The 14,784-nt window shown below is 42.2% G+C and overlaps 1 protein-coding gene and 1 non-coding gene across 3 annotated transcripts in view; both read left to right on the plus strand.

Annotated features, from left to right (window-relative positions):
* The first annotated feature begins 3,783 nt into the window (after positions 1-3,783).
* Positions 3,784-3,856, plus strand: trnak-cuu (transfer RNA lysine (anticodon CUU)). Its single transcript has one exon. It is a non-coding gene; the product is annotated as a tRNA-Lys (tRNA).
* Positions 3,857-9,793: 5,937 nt separating this feature from the next.
* The window catches only part of morf4l1 (mortality factor 4 like 1), a 49,145-nt gene continuing 44,154 nt past the window's right edge, over positions 9,794-14,784 (plus strand). Inside the window, exons 1-3 of one of the 2 annotated variants that reach the window (XM_072278021.1) lie at positions 9,794-9,987; positions 11,181-11,253; positions 14,263-14,309. In XM_072278021.1, the coding sequence (XP_072134122.1) occupies positions 11,187-11,253; positions 14,263-14,309 (114 nt within the window). In that variant the 5' untranslated portion in view covers positions 9,794-9,987; positions 11,181-11,186. The remainder of the gene's footprint in view (positions 9,988-11,180; positions 11,254-14,262; positions 14,310-14,784) is intronic. The other variant, XM_072278022.1, reaches the window with a different exon arrangement.

Raw genomic sequence — 14,784 nt, forward strand, 5'->3', positions numbered from 1 at the left:
TGAGTAAACTGAGGATCCAGTTGCACAAGAAGGTATTGAGGCCTGGGTCCTGAAGCTTATTGATTAGTTGTTTTTTTTTTTCATTTGAGCATTTCATTGATAGCATTATTTTCTTAATTCTTAAGTTGAAAGTCAGAAAAAACACTTTGTAAAGCTTTAACTGATTTAATTATAAACTTATGTGGGTAAGTCTACAATATTTCAGTAATTCACTTCACCATTTCTACTGAACTACCAAAGTTTTGCCCGATTGCATGTTACTATTAATGTCACAAATCAGAATAGTGAAACATGAAGTCCTAATCGAATTTCACTTGTTCATTTTCCAGGCACATTTCCCCTGTAACTCTATTTGATAGAGGCATCATACACATATGTAGATTAATATGGTACAGAATCAAACTTTTAAAAAATACATTCAACAAGTAACAGACATTGACATTTTTCCTCTCAAATGTTGGAATGATGCATCTCAAAAAATGATGAGACATATTAAATAAGTCTGATATCAGTAAAACCAAGCTTATTGATTATTTTTGAGGAGATGGAAGTATTGAATACAGAGCTGTAGTTGATAAAGAGTGCTGTAATTTATGCACCTTTGCTGCCCAGATGTTCCAGGGTTGAGTGAAGAGCCAGTGAAATGGCACCTGGTGTGGACCTGTTGCTCTGGTAGGCAAACTGGGGCAGATCCATGTTGCTTCTCAGGTAACAGTTAATATGTGACACAACCAACCTCTCAAAACACTTCATCACCGTGGATGTAAGTGCTACTGGACGATAGCTATTGAGGCAGGTTACAATGTTTATCTTAGGCACTGGTACAATTGAAACCTGCTTGAAGCAGGTGGGTAAGTCAGAATGTCGAAGCAAGAGGTTAAAGACATTGGTGAACCCTCCAGCCTGTTGGTCAGCATGGAACCCTGAAGCCACACACTCAATGTTTCAGGAACAGCTTCTACCCCTCTGTCAGATTTCTGAATGGTCCATGAACCCATGAACACTACTTTGTAATTTCTGATCGTTTTTATGCCTTTACACCTTATTGCTAGACGCGAAACAACAAATTTCTCACCACATAAATCCGTGATAGGAAACGTGATTCTGCAGCAATGCACAATATGCTGAAGGAATGCGGCAGGACTGGCAGCATCTGTGGAGGGAAGTGGAGAGTTGATGTTTCGGGCTGAGATCATCTACTGCAGTGCTGTTCTGAGAGTATCATTGGGTTAACATGGAACGGCATCTTCTTGCAGGTACCATCAGGCAAGAGGTACAGAAGCCTGAAGGTTCAGGAACACCATCCTCAACCACCAAAGCCTTAATCACTACAGTTTAGTGACACAATGACCACTTTGATCACTATTATACTCACATCATTCTACAGATGTGCAGTAGAGAGCATTCTAACATGCTGGCACAGAAACTGCACTGTGGAGGACATGAAGGCTCGACAATGGGTAGTCGAAACTGTTCAATGCATCACTGCCATCAAGAACATATATCCAGAAAGGTGCTGGAAAAAGGGCCAGTAACATCATGAAGGATCCCACCTACACTGCTCATGGACTGCTTGTCCCACTCCCATCAGGGAGGATGCTCTGCAGTATCCATGCCAGGACCGCGAGAAAAACTCTCATTTTCCTCAAGAAGTTCCTCATTCCTCATTCACCTCTACCCACTAATCCGCCCCACCACATTCTCAACAACCACTACTGAGCTCCTCCATCCTGATCAAAAAGGCGCAACAGCGCCTTTATTTCCTGCAGAGCATCAAGAAAGCTCACCTCTGTCCCAGGATACTGACGGACTTTTACCCCTGTACCATTGAGAGCATACTCATCAACTGCATCTCAGTGTGGTATGGCAATTGTCCCGTATCGGACAGCAAAGCACTCCAGCGTGTGGTGAAAACTGCCCAGCGGATTATCGGCACCCAATTGCCCACTACTGAGAACATCTACCATAAACGCTGCCTGGACAGGGTGAAAAGCATTATCAAGGATGCATCTCACCCAAACCATGGACTTTTTACTCTTCTCCCATCCCATAGGCGGTACAGGAGCCTCTGCTCCCACACCAGCAGGCACAGGAAGAGCTTCCTCACTGAAGCTGTGACCCTGCTGAACCTCACATCACAGCGCTAAGCAGTATTGCATCCATATTGTACTGTCTCAGTACTTCTATATTTGTGTGCTGTAGCACTTACTTTTTATTCACAGTTATTTTGTAAATAACACTATTCTTTGCATTTCTGGTCAGATGCTAAATGCATCTCATTGGCTTTGTATCTGTACTTGGCACAATGACAATAAAGTTGAATCTAATTCCCCAAAATCCCCGACTTTGCCTGCTGTTAGCAACCAAGATTGAGGTGGAATCGTTCAGATAGAGATGGTACTCGGTACTCGGTGTCGGAGAGCTGATCGGAGGCTCGAAGTTTTCAGATGACCCAGTGTCGGACTGTGGTCGGGCATGGCAGGGATGGTTGTTCTTCCTTCTCCTGTCTGCGCGAGATGTGGGACATTTGAGAGACTTTGAACTTTTTACTGTGCCATGGACTGTTCGTCATTAAATTATGGTATTGTTGTACTGTTGTAACGAGATGTTATAATTATGTGGTTTTGTTAGTTTTTTCAGTCTTGGTCTGTCCTGTGTTTTGTGATATCACGTTGGAGGAATATTGTATCATTTCTTAATGCATGCATTACTAAGTGACAACAAAAGAGGACTGCGTGTCTTCATAATCTAATCTATATCATTTCCTGTCTGTCACTTTATGTATAGAATTCCCTGGGCCTAGCGTCACTTTATATCACACAGTCAATCTATGTGTAAGGTATCTTTTGTATTTATATTTATTGTTTTTTTTATTTTAATAATTGTGTTCTTTATCCTATTTTCTTTTGTACTGCATTGGATCCAGAGCAACTATTCTTTTGTTCTACTTTACATTTATGTACTGGAAATTACATTAAATCATCTTGAATCTTTGCACTACAGAGAACTTCTGCTTTCTTTGTCTTCTTAGAAAAAATGTGTATCATCTATGTTTCGTTTATGTTTTTCTTGTGACTATTGAGAATCTGATACCATGTGCCTATAATGCTGTTGCTAGTCTGTTTTCCATTGCACCTCTGCAGATGATAAAGTATGACTATGACTATGATGGTAAACTCTGACTGATAGCCCAGTGTTTCAGAAACAAAACCCCGCTGAGGTATAGTTGACACCAACATAAAGAGGGTCGCTATTGGAGGGAAGGACTGGTGGTAGCAGGAGATAAGCACTGCTGGAATCGGCACAGTCTGACCTCCTCCCGGTGCCTGAGATTGCGCGGGAGCGGCAGTATCCAGCAGGAATTGTTACTATCAGTAATTACATTTCAGCTCACGTAGGAAGAAGGAAGTGGAAGTTGAAGTTGGAAAAACTCTGGCTCAGACTTCAGCGGAAATAAGAGAAAACATGCAGATGCTGGAAATTCGAGCAACACACATAAAGTGCTGGAGGAACTCAGCAGGCCAGGCAGTCTCAATAGGAAAAAGTACAATCGACGTTTCCGCCTGAAACCCTTGGGCAGGAATCAGTCCGAAACGTCGCCTATACTTTTTTCCCCCATATACATTGCTTGGACTGCTGAGTTCCTCCGGTATTTTGTGTGTGTTGCTCAGACATCAGCGGGTCTGCCTCATTATTTCATTGTAAAGATGTGAGCATGAATAAATTCAGGATACAATGAGCAGATTAACTAGCAGAGAGGCTAGATGTGCTTAATACCCAGCTGCCCGGCTAGCTCAGTCGGTAGAGCATGGGACTCTTAATCCCAGGGTCGTGGGTTCGAGCCCCACGTTGGGCGTTCGTTTTGACAGCCATTATATTATTTTCTACGTAAATATTAATACTAATCTTTTACTTTACAGATCTGATTCTTCATTTTGGAACTTCCTTAAACACTCACAGCTGTAATTTTTAAAAACGTCTTGTAGAATTCTGATATCTATGGTGCATGTGGTATGACTAGGGTGGATCGGAATGAAAGAGAAACTGCTGGAAAACGCAATCGGTGTTCGGCGGCAGCAGAACAGTGCAAAGACATCACATTACGGCATATTGCAACATTAATAAACAGCGCAAAAAAAAAGCGTAACAAGGTAGTGTTCAGAAATCTGATGGCGGGCGGGAAAGAAGTCGCTTCGGCAAGGTTGAGCATGTCTTCAGACTCCTGTATTTCCTCACTGACGGTGGTAATGAGAAGAGGGCACGTCTTGTATGGCGAGGATCCTTTGTGATGGATGGTATTCCCCATCCATGAGTCAGAAGTATGAGTCAGGTCCCCAATGATCCTTCGGGCCCTTTTCTCATACCCGTCTTTGTAAATGTCCTGATTCATGGGAAGTTCACAACTACAGTTGCGCTGTCCACCTCCTCTCCACATCCACCCTATCTAGTCCTTTCAACATTAGGTAGTTTTCAATGAGATCCCCCGGCATTTCTCTAAATTCCAGTGAGTGCAGGCCCAAAGCTGCCAAACGTTCCTCATACGTTAACCCCTTCATTCCCAGAATCATCCTCATGAACCTCTTCTGGACTCTCTCCAATGACAACACATCCTTTCTGAGATATAGGGGACCCGAAACTGTTGACAGCAATCCAAGTGCGGCCTGACTGGTGTCTTATAAAGCCTCAGCATTATTTCCTTATTTTTATATTCTATTCCCCTTGAAGTAAATGCCAACATTGCATTTGCTTTCTTTACCATGGACTCACCCTGTAAATTAACCTTCTGGGCATCTTGCTCAAGGACCCCTAGGTCGCTTTGCACCTCTGATGTTTGAATTTTCTCCCCATTTGGGTAATAGTCTGCACTATTTTTCCTTTTACCAAAATGCATTATCATACATTTCCAAACACAGTATTCCATCTGCCACTTTTTTGTACCTTTTTCCAATTTGTCTAAGTCCTGCTGCAATCACATTGGTTCCTCAGCACTACCTACCCCTCCACCTATCTTCATATCATCCGCAAACTTTGCCACAAAGCCATCAATTATCTAAATCATTGACAAACAATGTGTGAAAAGTTAGCGGTCCCAATACTGACCCCAAGGAACACCACTTGTCACTGACAGCCAACCAGAAAAGGCCTCCTTTATTCCCACTCCTGCCTGTCAGCCATTCTGCTGGCCATTCCAATACCTATCCTGTAACGCCATGGGATTTTATCTTGTTAAGCAGCCTCTTGCATGGCACCTTATCAAATGCCTTCTGATAATCCAAGTAAATGTCATCCACTGCCTTTCCTTTGACAACCCTGCTTGTTACTTCCTCGAAGAATTCTAACAGATTTGTCAGACAAGATTTCCATTTACAGAAACCATGCTGACCTTGACATATTTTATCATTAGTCTCCAAGTACCCTGAAACCTCACCCTTAATAATAGACTCCAACACTTTCCCAACTATTGAGGTTAGGCTAACTGGCCTATAATTTCTTTTCTTTTGCCTTCCTCCCTTCTTAAAGAGTGGAGTGACATTTGCAATTTTCCAGTCCTCCGGGACCATGTCAGAATCAAGCAATTCTTGAAAGATCATGATCAATGCATCCGTTATCTCTTCAGCAACTTCTTTCAGGTTTCTGGGATGTAGTCCATCTGGTCTAGGTGACTTATCCACCTTAAGACCTTTCAGTTTGCCTTCCACCTTTTCCTTTGTAAAGCAGTGGCACTCACTCCTGCTCCCTGACACTCATGGACCTCTGGCACACTGCTAGTGTCTTCCACAGTGAAAATTGATTCCAAATACTCATTAAGTTCATCTGCTATTTCTTTGTCCCCTATTACTACCTCACCAGCATCATTTTCCAGTGGTCCAATATGAAAGGACAAACTCCAAGGCAGAGTACAAAGTAAATGGCAGGATACTTGGAAGTGTGGAGGAGCAGAGGGATCTGGGGGTACATGTTCATAGATCCCTGAAAGTTGCTCACAGTTAGATAGGGTAGTTAGATTAGATTAGATTATGAGGACATGCAGCCCGCTTTTATTGTCATTTAGTAATGCATGCATTAAGAAATGATACAATATTCCTCCGGTGTGATATCACAGAAACACAGGACAGACCAAGACTTAAAAACTAACAAAACCACATAATTATAACATATAGTTACAACAGTGCAACAATACCATAACTTGATGAAGAACAGTCCATGGCACAGTAAAAAAGTTCAAAATCTCTTGAAAGTCCCTCATCTCACACACAGACGGGACAAGGAAGAAAACTCTCCCTGCCAAGCCCGACCACAGTCCGACTCTGAGTCCGAAAACTTCGAGCTCTGATCAGCCCTCTGACACCGAGTACCGAGCACCATCTCTACCTGAACGCTTTGACCTCAGCCTCGGTCACCAACAGCAGGCAAAGCGGGGATTTGGTGCCTTCCCTCCGGAGATTCTCGATCGCGCAGTAACAACAGCAGTGAAACCAGGCATTTCAGAAATTTCTCCAGATGTTCCTCTGTGCTTTCACATCTGTCTTCATCAAACCAGAATTGTCCACGGCCCCTATTTAACAGATACGATATCATTTCACCGGAGAGCTGCGCGCGCTGCCATCTTCTCCTCCTGTCGATAGTTAGGAAAGCTTATGAAGTGTTAGATTTCATAAGTCGAGCGATAGAGTTTAAGAGTCGCGGGGTAATGATGCAGCCCTATAAAACTCTGGTTCAGCCACACTTGGAGTACTGTGTCTAGTTCTGGTCGCCTCACTATAGGAAGGATGTGGAAGCATTGGAAAGGGTTCAGAGGAGATTTACCAGGATGCTGCCTGGTTTAGAGAGTACGCATTATGATCAGAGATTAAGGGATCTAGGGCTTTACTCTCTGGAGAGAAGGAGGATGAGAGGAGACATGATAGAGGTGTACAAGATATTAAGAGGAATAGATAGAGTGGACAGCCAGCGCCTCTTCCCAGGGCACCACTGCTCAATACAAGAGGACATGGCTTTAGGGTAAGGGGTGGGAAGTTCAAGGGGGATATTAGAGGAAGGTTTTTTTACTCAGAGAGCGGTTGGTGCATGGAATGCACTGCCTGTGTCAGTGGTGGAGGCAGATACACTAGTGAAATTTAAGAGACTACTAGAGAGGTATATGGAGGAATTTAAGGTGGGGAGTTATATGGGAGGCAAGGTTTAAGGGTTGGTATAACATTGTGGGCCGAAGGGCCTGTACTGTGCTGTATTGTTCTGTGTTCTAACTCTCACCTCCCTTTTACTCTTTATATACTGAAAACACTTTTAGTTTCCTGCATTATATTATTGGCTTGTTTGCACTCATATTTCATCTTTTCCTTTCTTATAGTCTTCTTAGTTGCCTTTTGTTGTATTTTAAAAGCTTCCCAATCATCCGTCTTTCCCCTCACTTTTGCTACCTTATATATCCTTTCCTTTGCTTTTATGCAGTCCTTAACCTCCCTTTCAGCCACGGTTGCCTACCCCTGCCATTTGAGGACTTCTTCTTCTATGAAACATATCTATCCTGCACTTTGTGAACTATTCCCAGAAAGTTAAGCCACCTCTGTTCTGCCACCATCCCACCAGTATCCTCCTCCAATCCACCTGGGCAAGCTCCTCGCTCATGCCTCCATAATTCCCTTTATTCCACTGCGATACTGATACATCCCTCTCAAATTGTAGTATGAATTCAATCATGTTATGATCACTACTGCCTCCTTAGGGGCAATCTGCATCCTTCACTGTACCACAGCACGGTAGCGTATTGGTTAGCACAACACTTCACAGTACCAGTGACCTGGGTTCAATTCCCACTGCTGTCTGTAAGTGGTTCGCACGTTCTCCCCATGACCGCGTGGGTTTCCTCCCACAGTCCAAAGACCTACTGGTTAGTTGGTTAATTCCTCATTGTAAATTATCCCAGGATTAGGCTAGGATTAAATCTGGATTTTCGAAGTGGTGCAGCTCACAGGTCCAGAAGGACCTATTCAGCACTGTACCTAAATAAATAAAGTACAACATAAAAGAAGTTAAAGTAAACATTAACTGGTTAAGTTTTCAGCATAGTATTGTGTCTAATTCTGTGCCTCGGACTTGGGAAAAGGCCTCAGAAGAGGTGCAGGAGACAGTACTGCTGATGTCAGTAAAGAGTTTATACATTCTCCCTGGTGATCACATGCGTTTCCTCCGGGTGCTCCAGTATTTTCTCACATTTGAAAGATGAGGGGTTAGTAAATTGTAGGCATGCTAGGTTACCGCCAGAAACATGACTTGCCCCAGCACATCCTCGGTCATTGATGCAAACAATGCATTTCACTGTAGTTTTCAATGTACGTGTGACAAATTAAGCAAATCTAATCCTTGAACTGAAGTTGGATTGTTATTGTCACATGTACTGTGGACCAGTAAAAAGCTTGTCTTGTATACTGTTCATACAGATCAGATCGTTACACAGTGCATTGAACAAGATGAAACAACAACAAAATGCAGAATAAAGTGTAACAGCTACAGAGAAACTGTGGTGCATGGAAATGATAAAATGCAAGGCCATAACGAGGTAGATTGTGAGGTCAAGATGCTGTCTTATCATACTAGGGAACCATACAATAGTCTTATAACAGCAGGATAGAAGCTGTACTTGAGCCTGATCTTCTTTCTTGTAAGCATTGTGAATAAGGGTGGTGGGGCGGAGATAAGTTTCTACCAACAGAGGTGTATATGGTACTCCTTCCCTCCACTAGCCTGCAGGTCATCCTTGGGCAAGGTGCTGCATATCACAAGCCCTGGTTATGTGACCACGAACGCCAAGCAGACAATCTCTAAAGAGTATTGATGATGGCTGGGGTCACCCATCTTGTAAAATCACTGCCCAGAAGAAGGCAATGGTAAACCACTTCTGTAGAAACATTTGCCAGGAATAATCATGGTCATGGAAAGACTGTGATCAGCTACGTCACATAGTGAATGAATGAATGTATATAATCTATGTTTTTCTTGTGAATGCTGCCGATCTGATGCTGTATGCCTGTGATGCTGCTGTAGGTTTTCATTGCACCCATGCATACATGTGCATACCTGTAATTTATAGTAATTTCATTTCTTTTCACTGTACTGCTGCCACAAAACAATAGATTTCACAAAATGCTGAAGGAACTCAGGTCAGGCAGCATCTATAGAGAGAAATAAAGTTGACATCTTGGGCCTTATTAGGATGCTGACTTCCTCCAGTATTTTGTGTTTGTTTTCTGAATTTTCAGAATTTCGTGCAGGGTATTTCATTCATCTGGATCTCTGCGTATACCCCAATCCCCCAGCAAGAAATACCCTGCCACAGCAATGCAAAGATACATCCCTGCTTTAAAAATAAGGTGAAAACCTTTTCTTTTAGATTCAGGTTTGTTGTTCTGGTATTTGTCAACAATTTTCACGTTACATTAAATCTGATTCATGATTTTGATGCACAAAGACGAGAAAACCTGCAATGCTGTAAACCCAAAGCAACACACACAAAATGCTGGAGGAACTCAGCAGGCCAGGTAGCATCTGTGGAAAAGAGTAAACAGTCGTCGTTTCGGGCCTAGACCCTTCATCAGGACTGTCCTGCCTGCTGGGTTCCTCCAGCATCTTGTATGTGTTGTGTGTCTTGATTTTGATGTCTTGCATCCAGTAGGTTGTTTCTATTAACGGAACTACATCTCCCAAGGCGCATCGGGGCCGCCGCGCTAGCGCAATGCCACATATGATCCGCGCTGACGTCATTTCGCTCGCGTGCCGCGTCGAGCGGAGGACTCCCCCCTCCCCCTCCCTGTCACCCGCGCGGCGTCGTGTTGTTCGGTAGCTGTGCGTAACCTGGCGGCGGGGCGAGACCGGACCGCGATTATGGTCGGGGCAGAGAAGGGCTGGACAGGCAGTCGGATTTAGCACCGAAGACGTGGCTTGACTTGATGGCTCCGAAACCGGACCCGAGACCCAAGTTTCAAGAAGGTGAGGCCCGCCGTGCGGGGGAACGTCTGCTCGGGGGGGAAACATGGCGCCTGGGCCGACCGCCCCCCTCCCCTGCGCGCATGCGCAAGACGCAGCCTGCCCAGGCAGCGGGGCTAGGAGGCGCCTGAATGGAGGCTGGTTGCACCCTTAATGTAAGCACATTGCAGGCTTTCTCTTCAATCAGCATTGCTGGCTTGCAGAAAACAGGGGTAAACCCGTGCAGGGTATTTCATTCACCTGGTTCTCTGCGTATATCCCAATCCCCCAGCAAGAAATACCCTGCTACAGCAATGCAAAAATACATCCCTGCTTTAAAAATAAGGTGAAACCCTTTTCTTCTAGATTCAGGTTCGTGAATATTTTCATTTCAGGATTGCAAATAGTTTTTAATTGATATATGCCATGCAACAGTGCAGTAATAGATTTTTGCTTAAAGCTGGAAAACTTGTAAAATATTTTGTTTTCTCAGTTCATTTTTGTTTTGGAGATTATAAATAGCCTGATTTAAAAATAACTTTACAATTGGTTCCTCTGCATGTTCTGGATTTTAACTTGCAATACACTGAGGAAATGGCTTAAATTAGCCCCATGCACATTCCTGTGTATGTATGTTGCAAATATAAAGTAATCTGGATTAACAGGTTTGTATGACCAGATTGATTAGAATAATCTTATGTTTACAGCAGTTAGGAATTGAGTTTGCATGTTCCCACATTTGAGTACTTCAACCCAGGATTCCTTCTTGGAGAAAAGCTGGAATTCTGGGAGCATCTTACAGGGGTCCCCAACCTTTTTATGCCATGGACTCTGTCCATTAACCAAGGGATCCATGGACCCCAGATTGGGAACCTTTGTTCTAATACTATAGAACTGCCCTCCCTCAATTTTCTAACAGTATAAATAAGTGTGACAAATGTGGGAAGGCTTAGAATTGTAATTTTTATATTGCATGATTGCTAAAGGGGAGGTAATATTAAAGCAAAGTTGAGGTCGAGATTGTGTTGCTGCTTTATGCTGGCTGTGTCTGTGTTAGCTCTTCAATTATGTAAAGTAAAATTAAACTATAGAAATACACAGCAAGTCCATTAGCAGCTGTAAAGATAGCTTAACATTTCCGGTGTAGACCCTGTGTCAGAACAGTTCTGACAAAGAGTCTACATCTGAAACGGCCTGTATTTTCTTATATTTTTCAGGTGCTGATGGACTTGCTGTCTTTTAATAAAACAGAATATGCTGGAATCAGTCAGCATCTTTGGAGAGAGGAAGGTAGGGTTAAATTTAAGATCGATGGCGTTTTGTCAGAACTGAAAGATATGAGACGCTTTTTGAATTCAGATGTTTGACTAAGTGAGAAGCAGTTTGGGGAAATTAATTTGGTCATACCAATCAGGTCAGGAAGCAGAAAGGTGCAGACCTGAGCTGTTGCTACATTGCAGATGGTGGCATTATGTAATTAGTGTGCTGCATTTACATGGGAACCTACCAATTAAGTGTGTGCTTGGAAATTTTGCATGATGGCAGTGATTTTTTAAAAAAAGTCACTGAACAAGAGCAAACCTATGTTGATAAGGCATTTATAAGCAATTTGGCACCAAAAATCATTTCACAACCTGTTAGTACTTTAAAAATATGAATACTTAAGATTTAAAAAATATAGCCAATTTGGTCATGAGAAGATCCTGCAGACAAGCAGTCATGTAGTCAAATTTTTATTGATTGAGGATGCTGGGAAACTATAAAGATTAGCTTTAATTATCACATGTGCATCAAAACATACCGTGAAATGCATCAAATTAAGTCAGTGAGGATTGTGCTGGGGGCAGCCTACAAGTGTCACCACGCTTCTGGCGCCAACGTAGCATGCCCACATCTTATCCTAATCTGAAAGTGGGAGGAAACCCACACAGTCATGAGGAGAGCATACAAACTCCTCACAGACAGCGACAGGAATCAATCCTCAGTTGGTGATTGCTGGTGTTATAAAGCAATTGCGCTATTATGCTACTGTGACACCCATACTGTGTGCTTTGTGCTGCTGAGTGTAATAAGATAATGAACAAGTAGTCCTGCACCATGATTGTTGATCCAGTGTTCAGTACAGTTGTATGGTTCAATAACTTGAGATCTAATTTTCTACCCATCTGGTGCACTAATTTCCTTCAAGAACTGTGGTCGAATTGTGACTTTTCCTGGTGTGCTAAACCTCTATCACCTTCATCAATTTAGGTGTAGATAGGAATTAATGTCAGTCTTGCCCGTGGTTGAGCCCATAAATAAAACTCACCTAAATCTCCTCATCTGCAATTTCACTGTTGCCTGCCCTGAGGTGGTGGCCTAGACTATGTGGTTAGTTCTGGACAGCATGTCTTGAAACCAAAGCTTGCTTTTTGACATGAGCAATGGAAGTAGTAAGCTTTAACCGTTGCCTAAATATATCTAACTAGGCAATGCAACATTTTTGTGTATCAGTCTGCTTTGAAATAACTGGCTGTTTGTGTGCAAGATCAGAGTAATGCTGCTAATTTGTCACTTGTGCCAGACATGGAAAACTGTGAGGTAATCTGATTTAAAGGCAGCATCCATCATTAAGGACCACCATCACCCAGGACGTGTCCTCTTCTCATTGCTACCATCAAGGAGGACACACAGTTGGCATTTTAGGAACAGTTTCTTACCCTCCGCCATCAGATTTCTGAATGGGCAATGATCCTGTGAACACTACCTCATTATTTCTTTCCTTTTTTGTTCTCTTTTTGCATGACCTATTAAATTTAGTTTTCTTGTGTATTGTGATTTATAGATTTTTGATTATTTATTGCAATGCCACAAAACAGCTTATTTCACGACATATGCCAGTGATATTAAATTTGATTCCGATTTAAATTAATTTCTTTCCTAAGACTTGTGTTCGATCAGACCCAGATTTTCCAGCTGACTACAGGGATTTGTTTTTAAGCCTTTGGATTTTGGCATGAAATATTCTTTTGACTGAGTACGCCTAGTCCTTGTGCACCTCCTTGGAGCTACAGGCTGTGTCTGTAAAGGTGCAGGCTTGTGTCCAACTGTTGAAGTCAACATATTGAATCTCTGGAATACTGTATAATGGCTGCTGCTTGATATGCAGCATGCACTGCCCTGGCCAGTAATTATCACTCTGCCTGCATTTTCTTAAAAATAAATTATCTGGTAATATTGCATTGCTGTCTATGGAAACTTGCTTTGCACAAAATGGCCACTGAGTTTGGGGTTTTCAAGGCTTTGTTATCTTTGCAATTTTTTTTTGTCTTTGCAGTCTTCTTCTGAAATCAATTCAGTGGTTTTTACTTCTGATTTGGCATTTGGAGTTAGACAGTGCAGTAGCATTGCTACATTCCCATTCTATCCAAAAGAGTTGACTTGTTCTCATGTATTACTTCTTGAGAGTCTCTCCAGTCACCTCTGCAATGTTCCCCAAATCCGTGTTAAGGGAAATGTGCTATTAATGAACACACATAACTAAGGGACATTAATTTAGTACAAACAGTTTTGGACATTATCTCCTCCATTTTACTGAGAGAACTTGCAAGGATAACGAGTGGTGATTAACCACAAATGAAGAGACAGAATTTGCTCAATGTCTGTTAATTCAAGATTATAATTGCTGGGAAAATACTCAGTCATGCAGTAAATTCAATTCAGTAAAACTTCTAGGGAATTTAGTTTGTTAAATTCAAATAAAGCAAGTTTAATCTGTGAGTACCAATTAAGTAAAAGGAAACATGCATTTTTCTGAGATTTGAGTTTGGGAAAGGACAGGAAGTTTCTATTCTAATTTCTGAATTAGGTAACCTGGAATATAACTATCATGCAAGGAAGAATTTGAAACACAAACATTAATTTATTCTAGAGCAGGGATTCGCACCTTTTAAACGCCATGGACCCCAGGTTGGGAACCCCTGTTCGGGAACCCATGTTCTGGAGTAATACACAACAAATGCTAGAGGGACTCAGCGGGTCAGGCAGCATTTATGGAAATGAGTGAAGAGTCATCAGGACTGGAAAGGAAGGGGGAACTCCTTTCTGAAGGATCTTGACCCGAAACGTCGACTGCTTCCACAGATGCTCCCTGAACTGCTGAGTTCCTCCAGCATTTTGTGTGTGTTGCACTGATTTCCAACATTTGCAGAACCCTCTTGTGTTTATTCATTTATTCTAACCATAGTGAACATTTTACTGTAATTGTATCCGAACCATTGTAAACCTTGCCTGAAGAATCATTGTTTCTTTTGATTTTAGGTGAACGTGTCTTGTGTTTCCATGGGCCTTTGCTTTACGAGGCTAAGGTATGTGCTGTAGAAACTATTGTAAAGGTTTTTCAGTTTATTGGAATGTATGTTTATTATTTATGACTGACTTTAGTCAAAATGCTCCTGCAAATATGAATCATGTTCTGTTTCTAATCATTGTTTCTCCAGCAAACTAGCATATCTCTGGAAATTGGTCTGAAATCCATTGCACATTTTCTGGTGAAAAAACAAGAGAACAGATGGGAAATTATTGGCAGCATACAGATTTTATTTTATTTATTGTATATTTATCGAGGATTAGCACTGGACAGACCCTTCCAGCCCTTTGATCCATACTGTGCAGCATCTCTAGATTTAACTCAAGCCTAATTGCAGGACAGTTTACAATGACCAATTAACCTACCAACCAGTATGTCTTTGGATTGTGGGAGGAAACTGGAGCACCCGGAGAAAACCCATGTATTCCACAGGGAGGATGTACAGAGACTCTTTATAGATGACATCAGTATTG

The sequence above is a fragment of the Mobula birostris genome, chromosome 14 (genome assembly GCF_030028105.1).
Source record: "Mobula birostris isolate sMobBir1 chromosome 14, sMobBir1.hap1, whole genome shotgun sequence".
In the NCBI taxonomy this organism is placed as follows: Eukaryota; Metazoa; Chordata; class Chondrichthyes; order Myliobatiformes; family Myliobatidae; genus Mobula; species Mobula birostris.